Below are 19,065 nucleotides of genomic sequence, written 5' to 3' on the forward strand. Positions count from 1 at the left end.
TGAAGCAGGGGGCGGAGTGCCCCCTGCATGCCGCGGGAATCGTCTCCCGCTCACAACCCCTCCCCTCCTGGGAGGAGGAAAGGCTTTGCTGGTATGTGATAGAATCCAACCCCGAATAGTGACAGTCTGTTAGTACCCTCTTTCTTCAAAATGGTGTGCACTTGTTATAACCACAGGTCTTTCATTTTCAACTAGGGTTTCAAGCACAAAACAGCAGGGGGTGCGAAATACCTTTGCTATTTACATCATTTTGGCAGTCATGAAAATGCAGGCGCTTACCTGTTTGTGAGCGTGGTCATAGGAGTTGATGTGATTGTCAAACTCTTGATGCTTATAGTATTGTTTATCACAAAGTTCACAATAGAAGTTGGCTTTAAGGTCTTCCAGAGCCTTGGTGATTGTATTCTCCTTTTCAGCATAATCCTGTAGAGAGGAAGAGTAAGGATTCTTAGTTGTTATTCCAACATTACAAATATGAGGGATGGGTTGCTGGTTTTTCGTACTGGGTAAGTTAATCAAATTTGTCAACCTGTAACTAAAAGCTTGCTCTTACTTGCTTTATCAGCAGAGGAGCATAACATTTTTGCACACTCCAATTTGCACTTCCAACTGACAGCTACCTCTAGGGCTAAGGAAACATGTCTTTTAATCTTATGGAAAAGGAAATAAATAAAATGAATATTTATCTTGCTTACGGCTATGTAAATGTTAATTTCTATCTGTGGTGGGGGGACGACGACGACGACACACACATTAGTGTGGTCAAAACCTTCAGAGCATAAATACATTTCAGCAGAACACATATGGAAATTAAGACAGTCATTTAATTTGGTTACAGGGCTGTTTTCAGTAAACAGTAATAAACAAATTGCTGCTTGAATATTAGGAATAAAAAGGGGGAAGGGAATAAATATGTAGGAGGATGATTCTACAACTGAATAATTATTTATTTTCAGGCTACAACTGAATAATTATTTATTTTCAGGCTACAACTGAATAATTATTTATTTTCAGGCTACAACTGAATAATTATTTATTTTTAAAAATGGCCATAGTTTGGGGATAGGCAATCTGTTGTCGGTGAACTACAACTCCCTTCAACCCTGACATGTCGGCTGCGGTTGATGGGAGTTCAAATCCAACAATATCTGGAGGGTCAAAAGTGCCCCCAGCCCTGGCACAGGCCATGCTTTTTGCCAGGGTTAAATTTCAGCCAGTGATGAAAGAAAGACTGCCACTTACTGTGGCCTCAGTAACATATACAGTATAAAGCAGGGGGCAGCAAACGTTTTCAGCAGGGGGCCAGTCCACTGTCCCTCAGACCTTGTAAGGGGCCAGACTAGATTTTTTGGGGGGAAATGAACAAATTCCTATGCCCCACAAATAACCCAGAGATGCATTTTAAATAAAAGCACACATTCTACTCATGTAAAAACACCAGGCAGGCTCCACAAATAACCCAGAGATGCATTTTAAATAAAAGGACATGTTCTATTCATGTAAAAAACATGCTGATTCCTGGACCGTCCATGGGCTGGATTTAAGAAGGTGATTTGGCCGGAGCCAGCCCTCAGGCCTTAGTTTGCCTACCCATGGTATAAAGTGTTCCTTGGCTTTCTCCCTTTACATGCCACATTTAACTTTTCCTAATTTTAGAGCTGAAGAATTGATGCTTTTGAATTGTGGTGCTGGAGGAAACTCTTGAGAGTCCCATGGACTGCAAGAAGATCAAACCTATCCATTCTTAAGGAAATCAGCCCTGAGTGCTCCCTGGAAGGACAGATCCTGAAGCTGAGGCTCCAATACTTGGGCCACCTCATGAGAAGAGAAGACTCCCTGGAAAAGACCCTGATGTTGGGAAAGATGGAGGGCACAAGGAGAAGGGGATGACAGAGGATGAGATGGTTGGATAGTGTTCTCGAAGCTACCTGCATGAGTTTGACTAAACTGTGGGAGGCAGTGGAAGACAGAAGTGCCTGGCGTGCTCTGGTCCATGGGGTCATGAAGAGTCGGACACGACTAAATGACTAAACAACAACAACAAGGCAATGGCGATACACTCATTGATTGGATGCAAATGCTGAGCAGCACCTGACTTATACTGAGACAGACCATTGGTCCATCAAGCTCAAGGCTGTCAATACTGATGGGCAGTGTGGCTCTCCAGGCTTTCAGATACATTCCCCAGCCCTTCCTACTGGCAATTGACAGTTCTTAGACAGGCTACTATGTATCGGTCTACTAAGTCCCCATTTTCTTCCCATCTCAAAGGACCCTCACAGCCCTCTCTTTGCATAGCTAGCCTAAATCCTGAATAAATGTGAGGATTCCTACTCAAGCAAAACCTCTGAGGGATGTTGAGGATTCCTTAAGACTAGCAGGGGGTTTTCTGCATCTTCTGGCCAATTTTGCCTAAATGGAAATTCAGAGTGCATCTCAGATGTGAGATGTGAGGAGCTACACAGGAAACCTAAAGCATTTTGATAAGACTGTTGAAATCCCTAGAAACCGTTCTCCATATTTCTCAGTGACGAGTGGCTGTTTTTGTCTTCCTTCTGGCATAAAGTGTAGTAGTGGTTATGGCTCTGCATGCAGGAAGTCCCAGATTCAGTCCCTGGAACCTCTTCTTGAAACCTCTTCCATCCATCAGACAGGATGGAAGGACCTTGACCTGAGTTCCAAGAGAGCTGCTACCAGACAGAGAAGACAAGAATGGGCTCCATGGACAAAAACTGACCTAGTAGGTGATATTTTCATCTGTTCCTAAATACTTATTTTCAGTTTTGAACATTGCCATCTCCCACAAACAGTGATCGCTGCCTTCTGCAATGTTTTATGCAATAAATTCCCCATTTTCTTCAAAGGCAACTGTACACACACACACACACACACACCCTCCTAAATGCACACCATAACTGTGCAGCTGGAAAATTGTCCTGAAGCAAAAACTGAAACTGATGTATGTCAATGGAAAAACCAGTCCAGTCATTTTAAGGTGCCACTAAATCCTGCCATGCTTGTGATGGAATGACTGCTTTACTACAGTCTTCTGTGTGTTCTACATGAGTTAAGTATTTGCGACTGCAAAATGACTTTTTTTAGAAAGGGAAAAAGGAGTCCCATAAAATCGCTTGATTAAGTTTTTAAATGTTAGGCAAGCAGTTTTGCATGGAGATATGGTTATTATTTATTATTTATGATGCTCTTCTGGTACTTTAAAATGGAAGAGCTAAATCAAAGGGATAATATTATTGCATATGAGCGTGCAAATACCAGATGATATCAACGAGCTCTTGCAGACCTTTTCTTGCTCTTATCATTTCACAGAATATGACCAGGATTTTGCAAAGCACATTATTATTATTTACTAAGCATATTTGGCTTATGGATGAATAAAATTGGGCATTCTGGTGTCTCCTGGTTTGATGTAAGTTACCTTAAACTGTGGGAGAACAATATAGTTAGTCAAAAATTAACCTCAGCAGGTTCATGAGACAGTCTACTGGTTATGACTTGCAGAGGATTTGTACTGCATTGTGATAGAGAAGCAGCATTATTGACTGCGGTATTAATGGAACCTCCTGGATGTCCTCAATGATATCAGCAACAGCAGATAAAACACTCAAAAAGACAGCTTGCCCACCACAACTGATCTTTCTCCGTATTGTGTAGCCTCGGGTTGTATGTGTTTGGGGACATACAAATAGGATCTGCAAAATGTTGCACTGTGGTGTGTTCCTGTTCAGAGTTTCAGTCAGCTAACCAACCCTGCCCATTTCCAGAATACTGCATCCCACTCCATTCCACTCCATTCTCTCCCTCCCCACACATACAGACAGGTTTCACTTTCCTCTGCTGTCATGCCAGCTGAGCATGCTTAGATATCAATCAGCTGTGGGGAATCACAATCATTTGTGTACAACTGGAAGTCCTTGCACAGGGCTTTTGCTGACAGGGCTCCTTAGGCGAATCCTAATGAATTCTGTGGGTTTCTGTGAGCCAAGTGGATCCTCCCGCTTGTGGCATTTTGGTTACACAAGGATCCAGCCTCTGAGAATGAGCTCACCATTGGTTTCCAAACAGGAATATTTCTCAGTCCTTGGAAATGTCATTGTTAGAACCTGGGGTCTTCCACAAGTAAAGCATATGGTCTATCACTGAGCTACAGCTCTCTCCCAAACAGAGGAACAGAATGTGATTATGCAAAGTCTGTGCATGGGGCCAGTCCTATTAGGAGGAACCTTAGAGTGCATGGGCTTTTAGCTCCAGCACCCCTGGAAACCACTGCCTTAATGCCATGTCCAAATGGCAATTTGAGGAAATGTTTGTAGACCAAATCAACTCTGTTATATATTCTTATCCTGTTGGTCATGTTCCAGCCAGCCAAACCCAAGCATTTGGAACTACCATTTATTTAAATGGCAGAATTATGCACAAATATAACTGTCTTATTCAAATCAGGGAGACTTAGAGTTAGCTTTGGAAGAATTATGGGCACTTTAATTTTTATATATATTTTTTGCAAATCGGTATCTTACTTCCCCAAATTATATCTTTTCGCCACCTACTCCCCCAATTTGTGCCTATTTAAAGAAGCCACATTTCCCCTTGGCTTCTTCTTTTTCACTTTAATTAGTATTTTCTACAAGTGAAATAAAAAAAAAAAGGCAATCATGACAGAGCTTGTCAAACATTATTATGTATACTTAAGTCATTTATTTTTCATTCCCCCTGAGATTCATTACAATCTACAAACTGATTTCCTTTCAAATACATATCTTTTAAGCTGGGTTTTTAGGTTGTTTTTTTTTTTTTAAAAAAAAAATACAAATCAGTGGCTGCAGAAAGTGCATCTTACTTATTCGTCCTGTTGAGATGTTCCAGAAATGTACCCTGAATGAAAGTAAATACCTATTATGAATAAAACACTTTAGAATTTAAAATTATATGTATTCAAACAGATGCTGGTTGAAATCCAAAGAGAAGGCTTAGTGATTCTCCACCCCCTTCTGTAGAGATGTTTCTCTAAAACGCATTGCTCTACCTCAGTTTCCATTTGACAATAGCTCTCCAATCTATTAAGCCTTTTAATGGAAATTTACCATCTTTCTTCTGTCCCGTTATTTCCCTAGGAAATCTCACCACTAGTCCTGCTTTATGCATGAGGAAGTTATATGCTATAAGTACTTAAAGATCAAGTCACCGAAAAGATGCCTCCCAATTGGGCAGGTCTCAAATAATTGTACAGAGACTTGCTTCTATCTGCTGCTTTGCCTTCTTTTCTTTCTTTTTTCTCCTAAGCACAAGAGGGAAGTTCAAAAACACACTTCAAGAAGCATATTTTAGTTTATTGCCCATGAGTCCTAACATTCTTCCTCCCTTGTTGTGAGGAATACGTTTTCTTTCAAATAAATTTGGTTATTCTGTGGAGAACAAGTTCAAGATGAATTTTAAGTTCATCGATTACTCCAAAAAGTCCCTCAGGTGCAAACGAGGCCTTCCGTGGGCACACCAGTATGAGTCTAGTGCATGTGTACATGTCTTTTTGCATACAGCATCGCCTTCTGTTTCTCCTGGAGAGAACTTTGGACTCCCCTCACAGTCAGGTACAGAGGGAGGCTGTTTTAGGGTTCTCACAAATCTCAGCTGGGCATACAAGGGTTCTCAAGTGTCCAGTCATAATGACTCTCAGCCAGTCCACACATCCAAACACAGGCCCTAAGCTCCAGTACCAAAAACCCAACAGATGCATGAAATGTACTTGAGAAATTTTACTAGTCTTTTCTCAACACTTTTGGCTTGCCACAAAAACTCTCAGATGGGAAAGTTACACGAGTTACAAACACACACACACACAAACACAACACCTTTCAATTGCTGAATTCCAGTTTAGGTGAAATCTCCCCCATCTCCGTTCGTTCCATGTCCCATCCTTGTACATTACTTCCTTTCTACTTGCTAAAATTTAGAGGCTTATGGAATTCCCATGAGACTTCATCCTCCTCCTGACTAGACTTCTGAAGTATTTTTGGCCTAGGTAGTGACTTCTCAGATTTTAAATACTCCATTGCCCTTGGCTGCAAGAGCTGAACTCTGCCACATACTCCTGATAATATATCTGACAGTAAATAACTTAGTTATATATTTTCTGGGGTTGTGAAAAAAATGTTATGTTTCTAGAATAAGTTAGGGTTGCCATATTTTAAAAATATTTTGGCTCCACCTACTGTTGTCTTCCATGCTTTCCACCCTACCAGCCACCACTGACAGCTTCACATATCCCTGCTGTAATAAAAAATTGATCCTGCAAGTGTTGCTCTCTGGGCATAAAAATACAATAATAACATGTAATATAGCTAGCAATATGCTGCCTTTCATGACACTCAATATCAGCTGTCTGAAGCAGCTGGCTCCCTTTCCTCAATGATAGGGCTGGCCCTAACTTTTTATTTTCCTAGGTTCCCTAAAACGTGGAGAGGCAAACCGATGCTTTGCATCAAGCCAGTTTTGTGACTTATAAAATGTTTCTCCTTTTTTATTTGTATTTATGGCTATACTGAATAAACAGTTTTTATTTCTCAAAATCTCAGACTGCTTTTACAATCTGTGTACTGAGTTTTACAAGGATTTTTATATCTGACTGGAAAAGCAGCGCATTCAGGGAGGGATAGCCAGTGAAACTTTTTAGCCATTGAGACCACCGAAGGCTTCAATATGATGAACTCCCTCCCCCCCCCCAGTCTGACAGCCAGATTACTTCCTAAAGGCAGTTCCTTAGTAGCGAGCTGTGACTTCACAAGATCTGAAGCAAACGTGTTAATGATTTAATCTATGAAACGGCTGAATCTGTGAAAATGTTAAAAGTTCTCTCCAAAGGTCACTTTATCGAAAACACTGAGGGCTGATATACACACAAGTACGTGATGTTTTGGTGAGATGGGTTCAGCTTTCAAATGTGGGTAATGCTTGTAGATGCATAAGTACAAGGACATGTTTAGGATTCTACATGGTTTTGTACAAAGAATGCTTCCATCCAAATTCCTCCCCCATGCCAGAATTGTATGCCCAATAAAGGAATTCTAGCTTGCCATTTTTTTAGACCAGGATTACCTTTGCCCACATTACTTTTTCAGTCCCTGCCGACAAAGTCAGTATATGAATTATGATTGCCAAAGGAACTAGTGCCCTGATATCACCCACGGTGGTCAGGAATGTGAGTGAGGGTTATAGAGATTGCCTAAGGTCGCCATTGAGAGGTGCTGCTTCCTTATGATGAACTCCTATTTCCAGGTGATTGCATGTGAATCAAAACAGTCACATGGTGAGATCCCGCCTCCCAACCTGATTGGTTCCTTGCCAGGGTGGCGGGTCCCAAGGTCCTATGGAATTAATCATGCCCATGTGGTCAATTCCCTAGTGGTGTGGGATTATAATACAGAGAAGCGTCTTAAAGTGCCCTTCTCTCTATGTGTATCTGGTGTGTAAAAATGGCCAAGTGTGAAGAAAGAGAAAATGGTGAGAGGGATTTCATTTTTCAGTGGGATCCTTACACCCCACTGAAAAGTTTGTGCTCCTCTTTAAAGTCTCTGACAACCAAATTGACATGCACAGAAGCTGGTCTGAGCTTGACTCACCACTGTTCAGCCCACGTAATTGGCAGATCACAACATGGCTGAAATTCAATTTCAGTGCAAGCCAGACTTGAATGGCAGCCATCCCACAGTGGAGTTCTAGGATTTTAGTTGCAATATTTATCTTGCAAGATACATCTGAAATCTCAAAGTGCCCTTTGAATAGTTTCACACAAAGCAAGAAGGAATCGATTTAATTTGGTCTAAAATTATCACTGTTTCCATGGGCAGCTCCTTAATTAAAATAGCATTTTCTTGACTGCCTACTGATCATATTCCTGTTGGCTTTTTTTCATCATGGCAGATATGAAAAACATGCTCACCGTGAGCATTTCGTGTTAGCACTCTGACTCAGCAGTTTATCCCATGGCGTCTTTAATTTGTTACAAACTAAATCTTCTTACGAACAACAGCAAGAACTAAAGGTCAGACAGAAAATCAATGCTGACATCTCTGGCTGCCCTGCAGAACCTTGCTTCTTCACTGGCTTAATTCTTTTTCAATGCTTGATTCCTTTAGACTCCAAGCCCTCATCAGTCCCAGCAAGAATGGCCAATGGTCAAGGATGATGACAGTTGTCAGAGGGCCTAAGGTTGACCACCCTGCTATAAGAGGTGTCTAATCTGCACGTCCACAACTTTGTAGGAAAAATACACTCTTCCTTTAGTGAACCATGAAGAACTTTCAAAAAACAAGAACCATCATCATCATCACCATCACCATCATCATTATTATTGATATTTAATAGGTGTCAATTCAAGACAATGTAGTGATCTGTCGGAGCCACCTTGAGAAATTGCATGAAAGATATATTTAAAAACAGGAAAACAACTTCCTCTTTTAGAGCTTCCCTTAGAAACCTCTCCTCCACCCCATAGTGTAGGAACCTAAACATCTGCCTATTGTGCTAGATGCAGTCAAGCCACCTCTCAGGTGGACACTATTGTCATTATAAGAGAACAAGAGAGGCATTCATGGTGAGTTCCAGCACCATGTTTTCTAGAAAAATAGCCCTCCACGTGTTAGACCAGCCAAATATTACTGCACTTGCCCTAGGGTTAGCAATTTCAAAAACTCTTAGCCTTCCTATCTCACAGGGTTGTTGTGAGGATCAAATGGGGGAGGAGGAAGAGAACCACATGCACTACTTTGAGCTTCTTGGAAGATAAAGGTGGTATATAAATGTAAGAAATTACATGACAGGAAGCAGGAGTTTCAGCTGCTGATGCAGTCAACCAGTTCCTCCTGTGTTGCATCTAGTGCTTTATCATGGCACCACCTGAGCATCCTTGAGGTTGCTTGGGGTAGACCTGGCTTGTGTGGAGTCATCTGGTCTTCACAGAGAGCCCTACCAATGCTCCTTCTACCACCTCTGACTATCATGCTATGGGCAAAGCCAGCATTCCTGTTTATAGTACAATATTGCAGAGAAGAACGTGTCAGTATTCAGGTGATTGTTGTCACCACCCTTTATTGGGGGTTAAAGCTTTGCTTTTATTTTAAATGGCACCATGTAGTACAAAATTTACCAAATATGAGTCTTTCATTGCTGACCTTTCATGTTCAATCTTAAAGGTAATGAGAATGGTGCACTAAAATAGAGATTCATTTACCTTTCAGGAAGCTTTCCTGCAACATTTTCTCTCCCAAATTGGTTAAATATTTGCAAGCAGGCACATTCTGCCTTTTCCAATAAACAAAACACTTCCCTCCCCTGGCAATTTCATTTCTGGTTCTAATCAATTTGTTTATGGCACCATAACTGCCGCCATAACCCACCCCCTAAGGACACACACATAGAAAGAGGACAAGGCGGGGTGCAATAATTATTCTTACACAGTACAGTTAAAGCGCAGGCTGTGAAAGAGCGTACACACTAAATTAAAATTAGAGACAGGAAGGTATTAGGGCAAGGAGATGTAAATTGTTTTAATGTGCATCTAAGTAGCTGTTAGAAGCTAAAAATCATTTCCCACAAAACTGTCTGTGGTTGTATTGTAAGACCTGAAAAGCGACTTACCAAAAAAGGTGATTTTTTTTTAAGGGCTGAAATAAAACAGTCTTCTCTTAAGATAAAATATATTCTTCTAAATCTCTTTTTAGGCATCCCCTAGCCTTGTTCAGGAAAGATGTGTGGAGAGCTAGCTCCACCTCATATTTCCTCATTACTCCATACAAGTTGGAGGGCAGGTGTCTGAAGCAAGCAGTCTTCTGTACGCATAGATCACCATGAAGCTGCCTGCTTCAGAAGATGGTCCTCCAACATATGAAAGATGATTGAACCGGCGATGAGGGGTGGAGCTAACACACTTATTCCTCCACCTTGGGTTCACTGAAATTCTTAAAGAGTGCCTAAAGAGATCTTAAATCCATGCAAGTATTATTTGTCCATTTGTCCTCTTAAATCAATGTGCAGAAAGTGTTCCTACCTACTCAAAGGTGTACCAGTATAATCCCTCTAGAATGTGGGAAGGCAACACATTTATGAGCTAGAAACGGTTGCTCCAATGGGTGCAAACTTAGGGACCAAGATACCCTCAGCTGCTGTAAATACAGAGAGATGTCAAACTGAAGGTTATATCCCACTGCCACTATGTTGTAAGCTTAATATTATGTACGGCCAGCACTAGCCAACAAAACATCTTCAGGTAGATTCGTTAAATTATTCATTGCCAAGCCACAATGTAGCTTTAAGGGGTGTAGTTTGTACAATAGAAGATATTCTGTCAAGTCACCAGAGTCCAAAAAGGAAGCAAATTTAAGAGCCAGTCCGACAGAGTCTTTTTGACACCCACCCAATTCTGTCCAAGAATTTACAAATTCAACCAGGCACCAACCATTGAGTTCTGCCTCTGTCAAGCCCCTTCCCTCAAGGCTGAGATAAGCAGTCTAGAACACTTAATTTCAGTGTAAAATAAAATTTTGAGTTCTAGTATGGAATTCGAAAATAATTTCCCTTTTGCCCAATCAAACAGATAGAAATGGTCTATTTTTCAAAAATTTCATTAGGCTAAGAGAAGAAAGCAGCTCTGCTGTGGTCAATAATTTCTCTCTCTCTTAGGAAATAAAAACTTAACTCATGGAAACATGATTGATCAGGCCTGAAAACTGACATGTCAAAGTACCATACAGTGGTACCTTGGTTTGCAACTGTTTTGGATTACAACCGTTACAACGTCAAACCCTGAAGTGTGTGTCCCTTTTTTTGGATTACAACCCATTTTTGGGGGGATTACAACCAATTTGGGGGGGGAGGCCCCATTGGCGAAAGCGCGCCTTGGGTTACAACCTGTTTTGGTTTACAACCGGACCTCCGGAATGGATTATGGTTGCAAACCAAGGTATCCCTGTACTTGGAATTTTCTGTTCTGATTTGAGTTGGAGTTGAGTGCCCTGTATCCTTTCACGTCATTATATTCTGCCTCATTAAGCACTCTGTTTTCTTAGCTGAATGGCTTTCACATTCACAAGATTGGCATTGCAAAGCAGAGTCTGAGTCTAAGATACAGAGTCACTTTAGCGAGTTCACCCAGTCTCTTTATGGACTATCAATGAGTACTAAATTGTTTCCATCGGTGTAGCAATTCATCACTTCCCTACAGATTTTTGTCTTAATGTTGTTCCTCTGTGGAACCAGCAGCCTACCAAGATGAGCTGTTGACAATAACAAACACACATAGCAAGACTTTAATAATGGAGGTGCTCTCTACATCTTTTTTTTCTGAATGGTCTCTGTGCACATGGTAAGTGGCCAGTCAGCTGAGTTATCAGCTTTCTTACAGGAATCCTTTGAGCCCCGAGGAGACATTTGGTTAATGTGTATCATTGACCGACAGTCTACATCTTTATAACGTTCATGTTTGCAAGTTGCATAGTCAATACTTTGATATTATTATTAATAATTATAACAATTATAAATAATAAATTAAAGCAATTGACTTGGTGTGTACTGGTGGGAAATTACTGAAGGTGCACTCATGTATGCACAGAGAACTAAAAGAAAGCAATCCACCTGAATGGTTTTCAGAAGAGGCATCTCAATAACGTCATATTAAAATAAATCTTAAAGATGTACTTAATTGTACTTATCATAGGAAGCTAAAACTAAAACTTTGCAAAGCTTTGATACATAGGATTACATATATATATATATATATATATGCAGGTTTTGGTGTCCTCGGGTGTCTTCCCGTGTAAAAGTTGGGGTGTCTAGGCGACGTTTCGACGAGGTCTCACTCGTCATCTTCAGGCTGGTGCTTTCGGCTTCTTGTTACTGGAACAGAGCAGGATCTCAGTGTTTGAGTTCCTATAAATACTGTTGAGGGGGTGTGGTGTATAGCCTCCAATGTTCTGGGCAGAGAGGAAGTTCCCAGGCTAGTGTGCCTTTTCTTCTTTTGTTCCTTAATTACTTGAGGGATATCCTGAGTGATTTCTTGAGTGATATCCTGAGTACCACTTAGGTGGGTCATTAGGTGTGGATTAGTTGCTAAAGTCTTTGTGTCTTGACCTCTTGAACTTTGTGAAGAGTTTTTCTGAGAAGATGGCTGTACTGCACTTAGTTGTGCTCTGGCTTGGCTTCGTGTATAGGGGCGAGCTGTGGTTTTGTGGCTTGTGTCAGCCAGATCTGTGTAGGGATTGCAGGGGGGTGCAGCATCCGGAGGTGCCTCCATGGTTTGGCTACTGGATGGTGTCTGTAATTTATCTGTGGAGAGGGTCTGGGTTTGGGTCTGGTGTGGTTGATTGGTGATGGCGTTCTGTGTGCCTCTGGATCTGGTGTCAGTTTTTGTGGGGAGGGCTAATTTCCAGATGTCTGGCAAGCGGGATGTGTCGTCACGCTTGTTCATGTTGTGAGGGTGTTTCTCTATCTCGATGGCTTCCATGATTATTCTCTTGTGGTGATGTTCCATGTTAAAGAGCAATTTGGAATCTGCAAAATTAATTTCGTGTCCTGTTTCTTTCATGTGTTGGAAAAGAGAGGAAGTTTTTTCTTCTTTTTTGACGGCATTCTTGTGTTCTGCGATACGTGCATTTATTCGTCTGTTTGTTTGTCCAATGTACGTGGCTGGGCAGACTTTGCAGGGTATTTCATAGACCCCTTGGTTTTCCAACTGGATTTTATCCTTGGGGTTTCTGAGGATATTGGCTATTTTTTGGTTGGTGCAAAAGGCTGTTTTGATATTGTGTTTATGGAGGATTTTGCTAATTTTATCTGTAGTGCCCTTGATATAAGGAAGGAGGGCCATGCCATTGTTTTCTTCTGTGTCTTGGTTTTTGGGGGGTGTTTCTTTTTGGATTAGCTTCGTAACCCTGTTTTGCTGGTATCCATTGGCAATTAACACATTTGAGAGATTCTGTAACTCAGTTGTCAAGTGGTCTTTGTCAGCCGGAAAAAAACACACACCAACCGCTACTTACATGCACAATCACACCACCACCCTGCACAAATAAACTCCGTAGCCAAGACTCTCATCTCCAGAACCAAACGCCTGGCTGACAAAGACCACTTGACAACTGAGTTACAGAATCTCTCAAATATATATATATATTAAGGAAGCTGAAACTAAAAGTATCATCCTTTCACTTTCCATATCACATCACTAAAACCCTTTCCTGGCAAAAATGGAGGGGACAGTAAATAAAGAGGTTCATGGAGACTAAGTATGCTCATTATTGCATTAAATATTGTCTGACTGTTAGGGAGACAGAGAAATGGGGGGGGGGAGCAGGGACAGACCACTGGAATGGTACACAAACTTCAGACACACTCCACATGGCCTGCCAAGCACCATCCACTTCCCTAACTGTTGCAATGCAGCTAAAGCAGCATAAGAAGAGTATGTAAGAAGAGCCTGTTGGATCAGGCCTCAGCCCAACCCAGTTCAGCATCCTGTTCTCACAGTGGAAACCCACAAGCAACTGGTATACAGGAGCAGTCTGCCTCTAGGTGTTGAGGCAGTGCATTGCCTTCATGGTCCGAGGAGCTAGAGATTTTGCTTGCTCTGGGAATATGTGTACTCCCCTGAGACTTCCCCGCTCCCCATTCATTGCTCAATGCTACCATACAAAAATAATTTCCCTTTCAGACTTGTGAAGTTGGGTGTACAGGGAGAGGGAGGATAATGAAATGTTCCTCCTATAGCCACATATCTGCTGGTGGAATGCTCTACCCAGGCAGGCACTCTTGGATCAATCTTTATCCAGTTTTAGGAATCAGGCAAACAGCTGCATGGAACAAGTGCCTGGAGCCACAAGAGCAGGATTTAACTCACACACTCAGCAGCCGAGAAGCTCTCATGTGAGCTTGCCCCAGTTACATGACTGAGGTCCAGTTAGAAGATCTGCTTATCAGTGAACAGATAAATAATGATGTCAGCACTGGCCTTCAAACAGTTTACTAGCCAATCCCCATAGACTAGTTTTTAATCTTACACATAGCTAGTATACCAGTCGAGCGATTAGGAACACTAGCTTCGCATGTTTTAGACAGCACTCATTTATTTTCATTTACCTTAATTTCCCCAGATAAACACAATATAAATGTCATTATTGGAACTGCAGAGCCATGTCAACATGCATGTTGTTGTTTTTTCTTTTCTTCTTTGTGTTTCTGGAAACTCTCAGAAATTCCTATCTGGTGTCATATTTTATGTTCCAAAGTGGGCAAATGGGTAGGCAGGTATCTCTCCAGTTAGTCATTCAGTATTAAAAGCCTATGATTTGATTCTACAAATTATATTTATTTTAGTCAACTGCTCTTGCTATTGGGGTTTTATTTATTGATTAATCTATGGCATGCATTGCCTTTTGATGTGGGTGGGGGAAACCTCTGAGAATAACTTGTGTATTAACAGGTTCCCCCCCTCCCTCCCTCTCTTCCCCCTTCCACCTCCCCACTCTCTGAAAAGTGGTGAGTAATTAAAGCAGGTTGCTATCTTTGGAGTATCTAAACTTTGAGACTTGATGGCATAATGATTTTAATAACTACTTTAAATGTAACATGTTGACAAGTTGACACCTGAGGTTTGTGTCCTGCAATCTTATTTTTCCAGCATCCTATTGTTATGCTGGAGGAGTAGCAATATGGTTAGAGATGTTTTAAAAGTCATTTCTTGTTCCTTCTTGTTGTTTATAATTATTCAGTAGTCCTCCCCCTGCCTTTTTCCATTTGAAACTCTAAAGATGTATGAAGCACCCAAAGCTTATATATACTAATATGGTGGCTGCTTCCCTTCCCCTCAGTGCACACAATTCTGTTAATGATCGAAACGGCCCTATGCAGCATTCAATACAAAGCCGCCTGCAGAGCTTTGTGTCTACTTTGTAACAGGCTCCCCAACCCTGCAATAGCAGAACTATTACGTAGCAAGGATAAAGACCCATATTTTATGTTGACAATGTCAAGCAGACAATACTGAACTAGAAGAGCCACTGTCCTATGTTCCTATATTTCCGCAATTTAGGGAAGAAAACAGTCATTTACTCAAATGCCAATCCTGGGGTTGAGAGTAAAGAAGTTGTTGTTATTGTTTTCTTGGCTAACAAAAGTACATACGGTGTCCCTGTTTTCAATTCGAAGAGTCCTTCATACAGGCCTGTTACGTTCAATATGAGACATTACTGTTCTAGACAGTATAGGGTTGGGGAGAGAGTGGAAGCAAAAGGGAAAAGGGGGCAGGGCCGTCTTACCCATAGCCGCTAAGGGTGCAGGGCACCAAGGTGCCGGGCTCTCAGGGGCGCCAGGCCGAGAGTCTAGGTCCCAAGAGTTGAGTCCGGGGAAGAGCCCGCCCGTCAGTCAGAGCGCCACGGTGGACTCTTCTGCTGCGGGCGGCTCTGTGCCACAAGTTTGGGGGCGACTGAGCCAGTGAGATGCTGAAGCGGCCGGCTGGCTCCGCCCTCCTGCACACCTGGGATTTGACAAGCGGGGGAGGGGGGCACTGGGCAGGTCTTTGCACCCTGGCACTGCATAAACTTAAGACAGCCCTGAAAGGGGGAGATAGTAAACATTCATTCTTTTGCATATTGTGTGAGCACTGTTTTGTGCTAGTGTTATGTAAGTAGGTATCATATTTTTGTTGATGGAGTGAGAGACTAAAGGGCCAAGGGCATGGTTGTTGTCATTGGTTGGTTGCAGTGTGCTTTGTTTGTGTGTGTGCAAGAAGGACTGTTGTTGGGTCAAACTAGCCATACTGATATATATGCCTGGGGGGGGGGTAGGTCATTGTCTTGTTGGCCTCTGTATGTAATGAAGGGAAGCCACAATGGGGTGAAGGCCTTCTCCTTTGTTTGTAACCATGCTAATTTCAGTTTTTTGGTTAGCTTCTCTAGTAGGGTGGTTTCCCACACAGTTTGGGACCAGTGGTCCATGTTGACTCCTGATATCTTGGTTGCTGAGAGTAAGTGGCTTATGAGTTCTTTGTGAGCTCCTTGTTTCTTTTCCTCTATGGCCAACGTATGGATTGAGGAATGTCACAGAGAGATATGACAGAGGGGGTTGCGAGACGCTCATTAGCATCTGAAAGCAATGCAAAATATTACAAGTATCCAAGGTATGAATGGAAAGCTCAGATCATCGGTAAAGGCTGCATTTCATCTGAATAAGTAATCTAGCTACAGCACTTTGAAGTAATTGCACTCCATTTAGACCAGCATATTTCAGTTCAATAGCAAAGCATAGTAATTAAGACTATAGCATTGATCAGTGTCTCTGAAAGGTTTCAAACATATCAGGCCCAATTTTACAAACAGCTTACTGCCAAAAATCAATGAAATCACTCCGATGAGTGGCATTACTTAAGAGTGAAAGTGTTTGTAAGATCGGATTTGTAGCCAGGATCCAGGCTTCCAGGCCAGTGCACATGTTTCTCATTATAATATAACAGATTGCAGCTCATGATGATTGCAAATTGTTATTGCACCAATATGTACCAAGCATACTGCACTGGATTAAAATGCTATAGAACTTCATTTCACTATACTGAAAGAATAAGATGTTTGCAGTTTGAGCAAGCCCCTATCTAGTGTACAAGATAAATAAGGAACAAAGGCAATACTGCTTTGTACTGTGGTTTAAATATATAAAAGGGGGGTGAGGTGGGGACAAAGAAAATCATTATGGGGAAAAACAACTCTGCCAATTAGTGTGTGTCCATCAATAAAAGCTTGCGTATCCAAATCAAATTTAAGACAACAGCCACGTTGAGCAGTTTCTTCCACACCATTTGTCCGGAGAGGTAAATGGCATATTCTTCCTGGTCGATTTTAATTTACTTCTAAAGAATTTGCTCGAGTCACTACTGAGAGGTATGCCTGCCTTATAGGTAAAGGTTCATTACCTCTCGGTACCTCACACAAGGGTCAAACCCAGAGTAGAGTTATCTCTCGTCTAAATATCTCCAGTCAGAGCAACCAAGTGGCACATTTATAGCTAAAAAATGTCGCCCAGGATGAATTTTTGAGGTGGGGTTGTTGGTGCCTTATTCCTCTCAGAGAGCTACAATTCCCAGAGTACCTTGGCAAGATGGATTGATTATTTAACCACTCTGAGAACTGTAGCTTTCTGCAGGGAATAGGGGTCTCCTAACAGCTCTCAGCACCATTAACTAACCACACCTCCCAGAATTCTTTGCAGGAAGCCATGACAGTTTAAAGTGGCACGATGCTACTCAAATATATAGTGCAGGTGGGGATATCATCTGCATATCTATTTATGCCTGTTTGCTCAATATAAACAAACAACACCCCATTCCCAATCCAAAATGAATAAATAAATCCAAAATAATCTTGCAAACCAGAGAAAAAGGCATTTTTTACACATATGTGGTTAGCCTGCAAAATCTATCAATCACATCTGATTTGGAATTAGGGATTAAATAAAAACTTCAATGTTCCTTTTTACCTTCCCACAATGTATTTGCTTAGTCTTTCTTAAAAAAGTCTGAAGTTAAAAAAAAACCACCGAGTAAAGATATTCCATTTGCTTCTGCTGATTAATGTATTAAGAATTCATGTTTTAAAAGCAAGCTCTGTACAAGAACAGTATCTGGAAGGGGGCTTCAATTTTTGTGTGCCCGCTTAAATGCCTTAATTGCAAATTGCCGTTCTGGGGAACTAATCACTTTGAATATTTTCAAATGTGAATGTTTAAATAATAGCCTCAAATTGCTTCCTGTTTATGTATCCTCTTCGTTTCTGAGGCCAATCTCGTATGAGGCATAGGCAGCCTAGCAATGGCTCAAGATTTGTATTTTCCCAAAGCAGTTATCTCTGGCTTATATCCCACCATGATTTGTCATCTGCTGAGTGTGTCATCAGCTGACCAACCAAATATTCCTTACTTTAGTTACTTGCCCCTCTCCATAAGATCCCAGGGTAGGTTATAGCAACTTCAAAATGCAGTATTAAAACCAGTGTAAAACAAATCACAGTCATGAGAACAGAGAGGGTCAAAGGCCAAGGGAAATGGGTGCCTCTTCAGAACACATACAGTGAAGGTACCATATGCATCAATCTAAGGAGGGAATTCAATCATTTGCTGGACAACTTAGGGGCTGCCACAAGGGAAGGCCCTCTCCTGTCTCCCCACCACTTCTGAGGGTGGTAGAACTACCAAGAGCTGAGCTAACCGTCAAGAGTTATCTAAAGATGGAGGCAGTCTTGCAGGTATTTGGAGCCTAAGTCATTTAGGTCTTTAAACACTGATGTGAGCACCTGGAAATTGCACCTAGATACACACTGGCAACCACTTATCAGTGCCTGCCCCAGAACTCCCTTTCCCTGGGCCAAAACATACCCCTGCCCACATTTCCCCTCACCTTGCTCCTAGTCATGATGGCTCCATTACCTTCAGCGCCAGAGGCAATGTGTGTCTACGAACCTGTTACTGGGGAACTCACGTGTTCACGTTCTGCTTGTGGACTGCACCACTCCTGCTCTATTGCTAAAGAAGCTGAGCCGAGCCTGTTATTCATGCAGTTCACTTCCCAAGTGAGAAAACTGAGCCTGCAAGTGAGGGCTGGGATGGGGCAGAGAGAGGTATGGATCTCCTCTTTAGCATATGCACTGCCGGGGTGCAAAGATCTGCCCAGCACCCCCAAATTTAGTGCTGCCCATGTCTACACCCAAGATATACTTCTCTGTGGTTGCAGGCAAGGCCATGGCATTGGAATCAGCATCCTGCTCTTCTGAGTCTCGCTGCCGTTGCCCCTCAAGAACCGGGCGCCCGAGCGCCACAAAGGCACACAGCTTCACATCCAGGCGCTTTTAAAAGCTCCCCAGGAGGAGGAAGGAGAAGAAGAGGGATGCAGCAGCTGTGCCGACCACAGGCAAGAGAGCAACACCTCACCATGCAGGGCGGGACTCCGGGGAGGTGAAAGCGGCCAGGGTGGAGGTGGCAGCAGCGGCTAGCTTTGAATGTCAGCTTGATCAAAATTATTTA

The 19,065-nt window shown here is 42.1% G+C and overlaps 1 protein-coding gene across 1 annotated transcript in view; it reads right to left on the reverse strand.

The window, feature by feature from the left end:
• ZNF804A (zinc finger protein 804A) overlaps positions 1 to 19,065 on the reverse strand; it is a 196,884-nt gene that overhangs the window by 46,250 nt on the left and 131,569 nt on the right. Inside the window, exon 2 of the mRNA XM_081906067.1 lies at positions 280 to 423. Coding sequence (XP_081762193.1) covers positions 280 to 423 — 144 coding nt within the window. The remainder of the gene's footprint in view (positions 1 to 279; positions 424 to 19,065) is intronic.

The sequence above is a fragment of the Podarcis melisellensis genome, assembly GCF_964234715.1.
Source record: "Podarcis melisellensis genome assembly, chromosome: 1".
NCBI classification, from domain to species: domain Eukaryota; kingdom Metazoa; phylum Chordata; class Lepidosauria; order Squamata; family Lacertidae; genus Podarcis; species Podarcis melisellensis.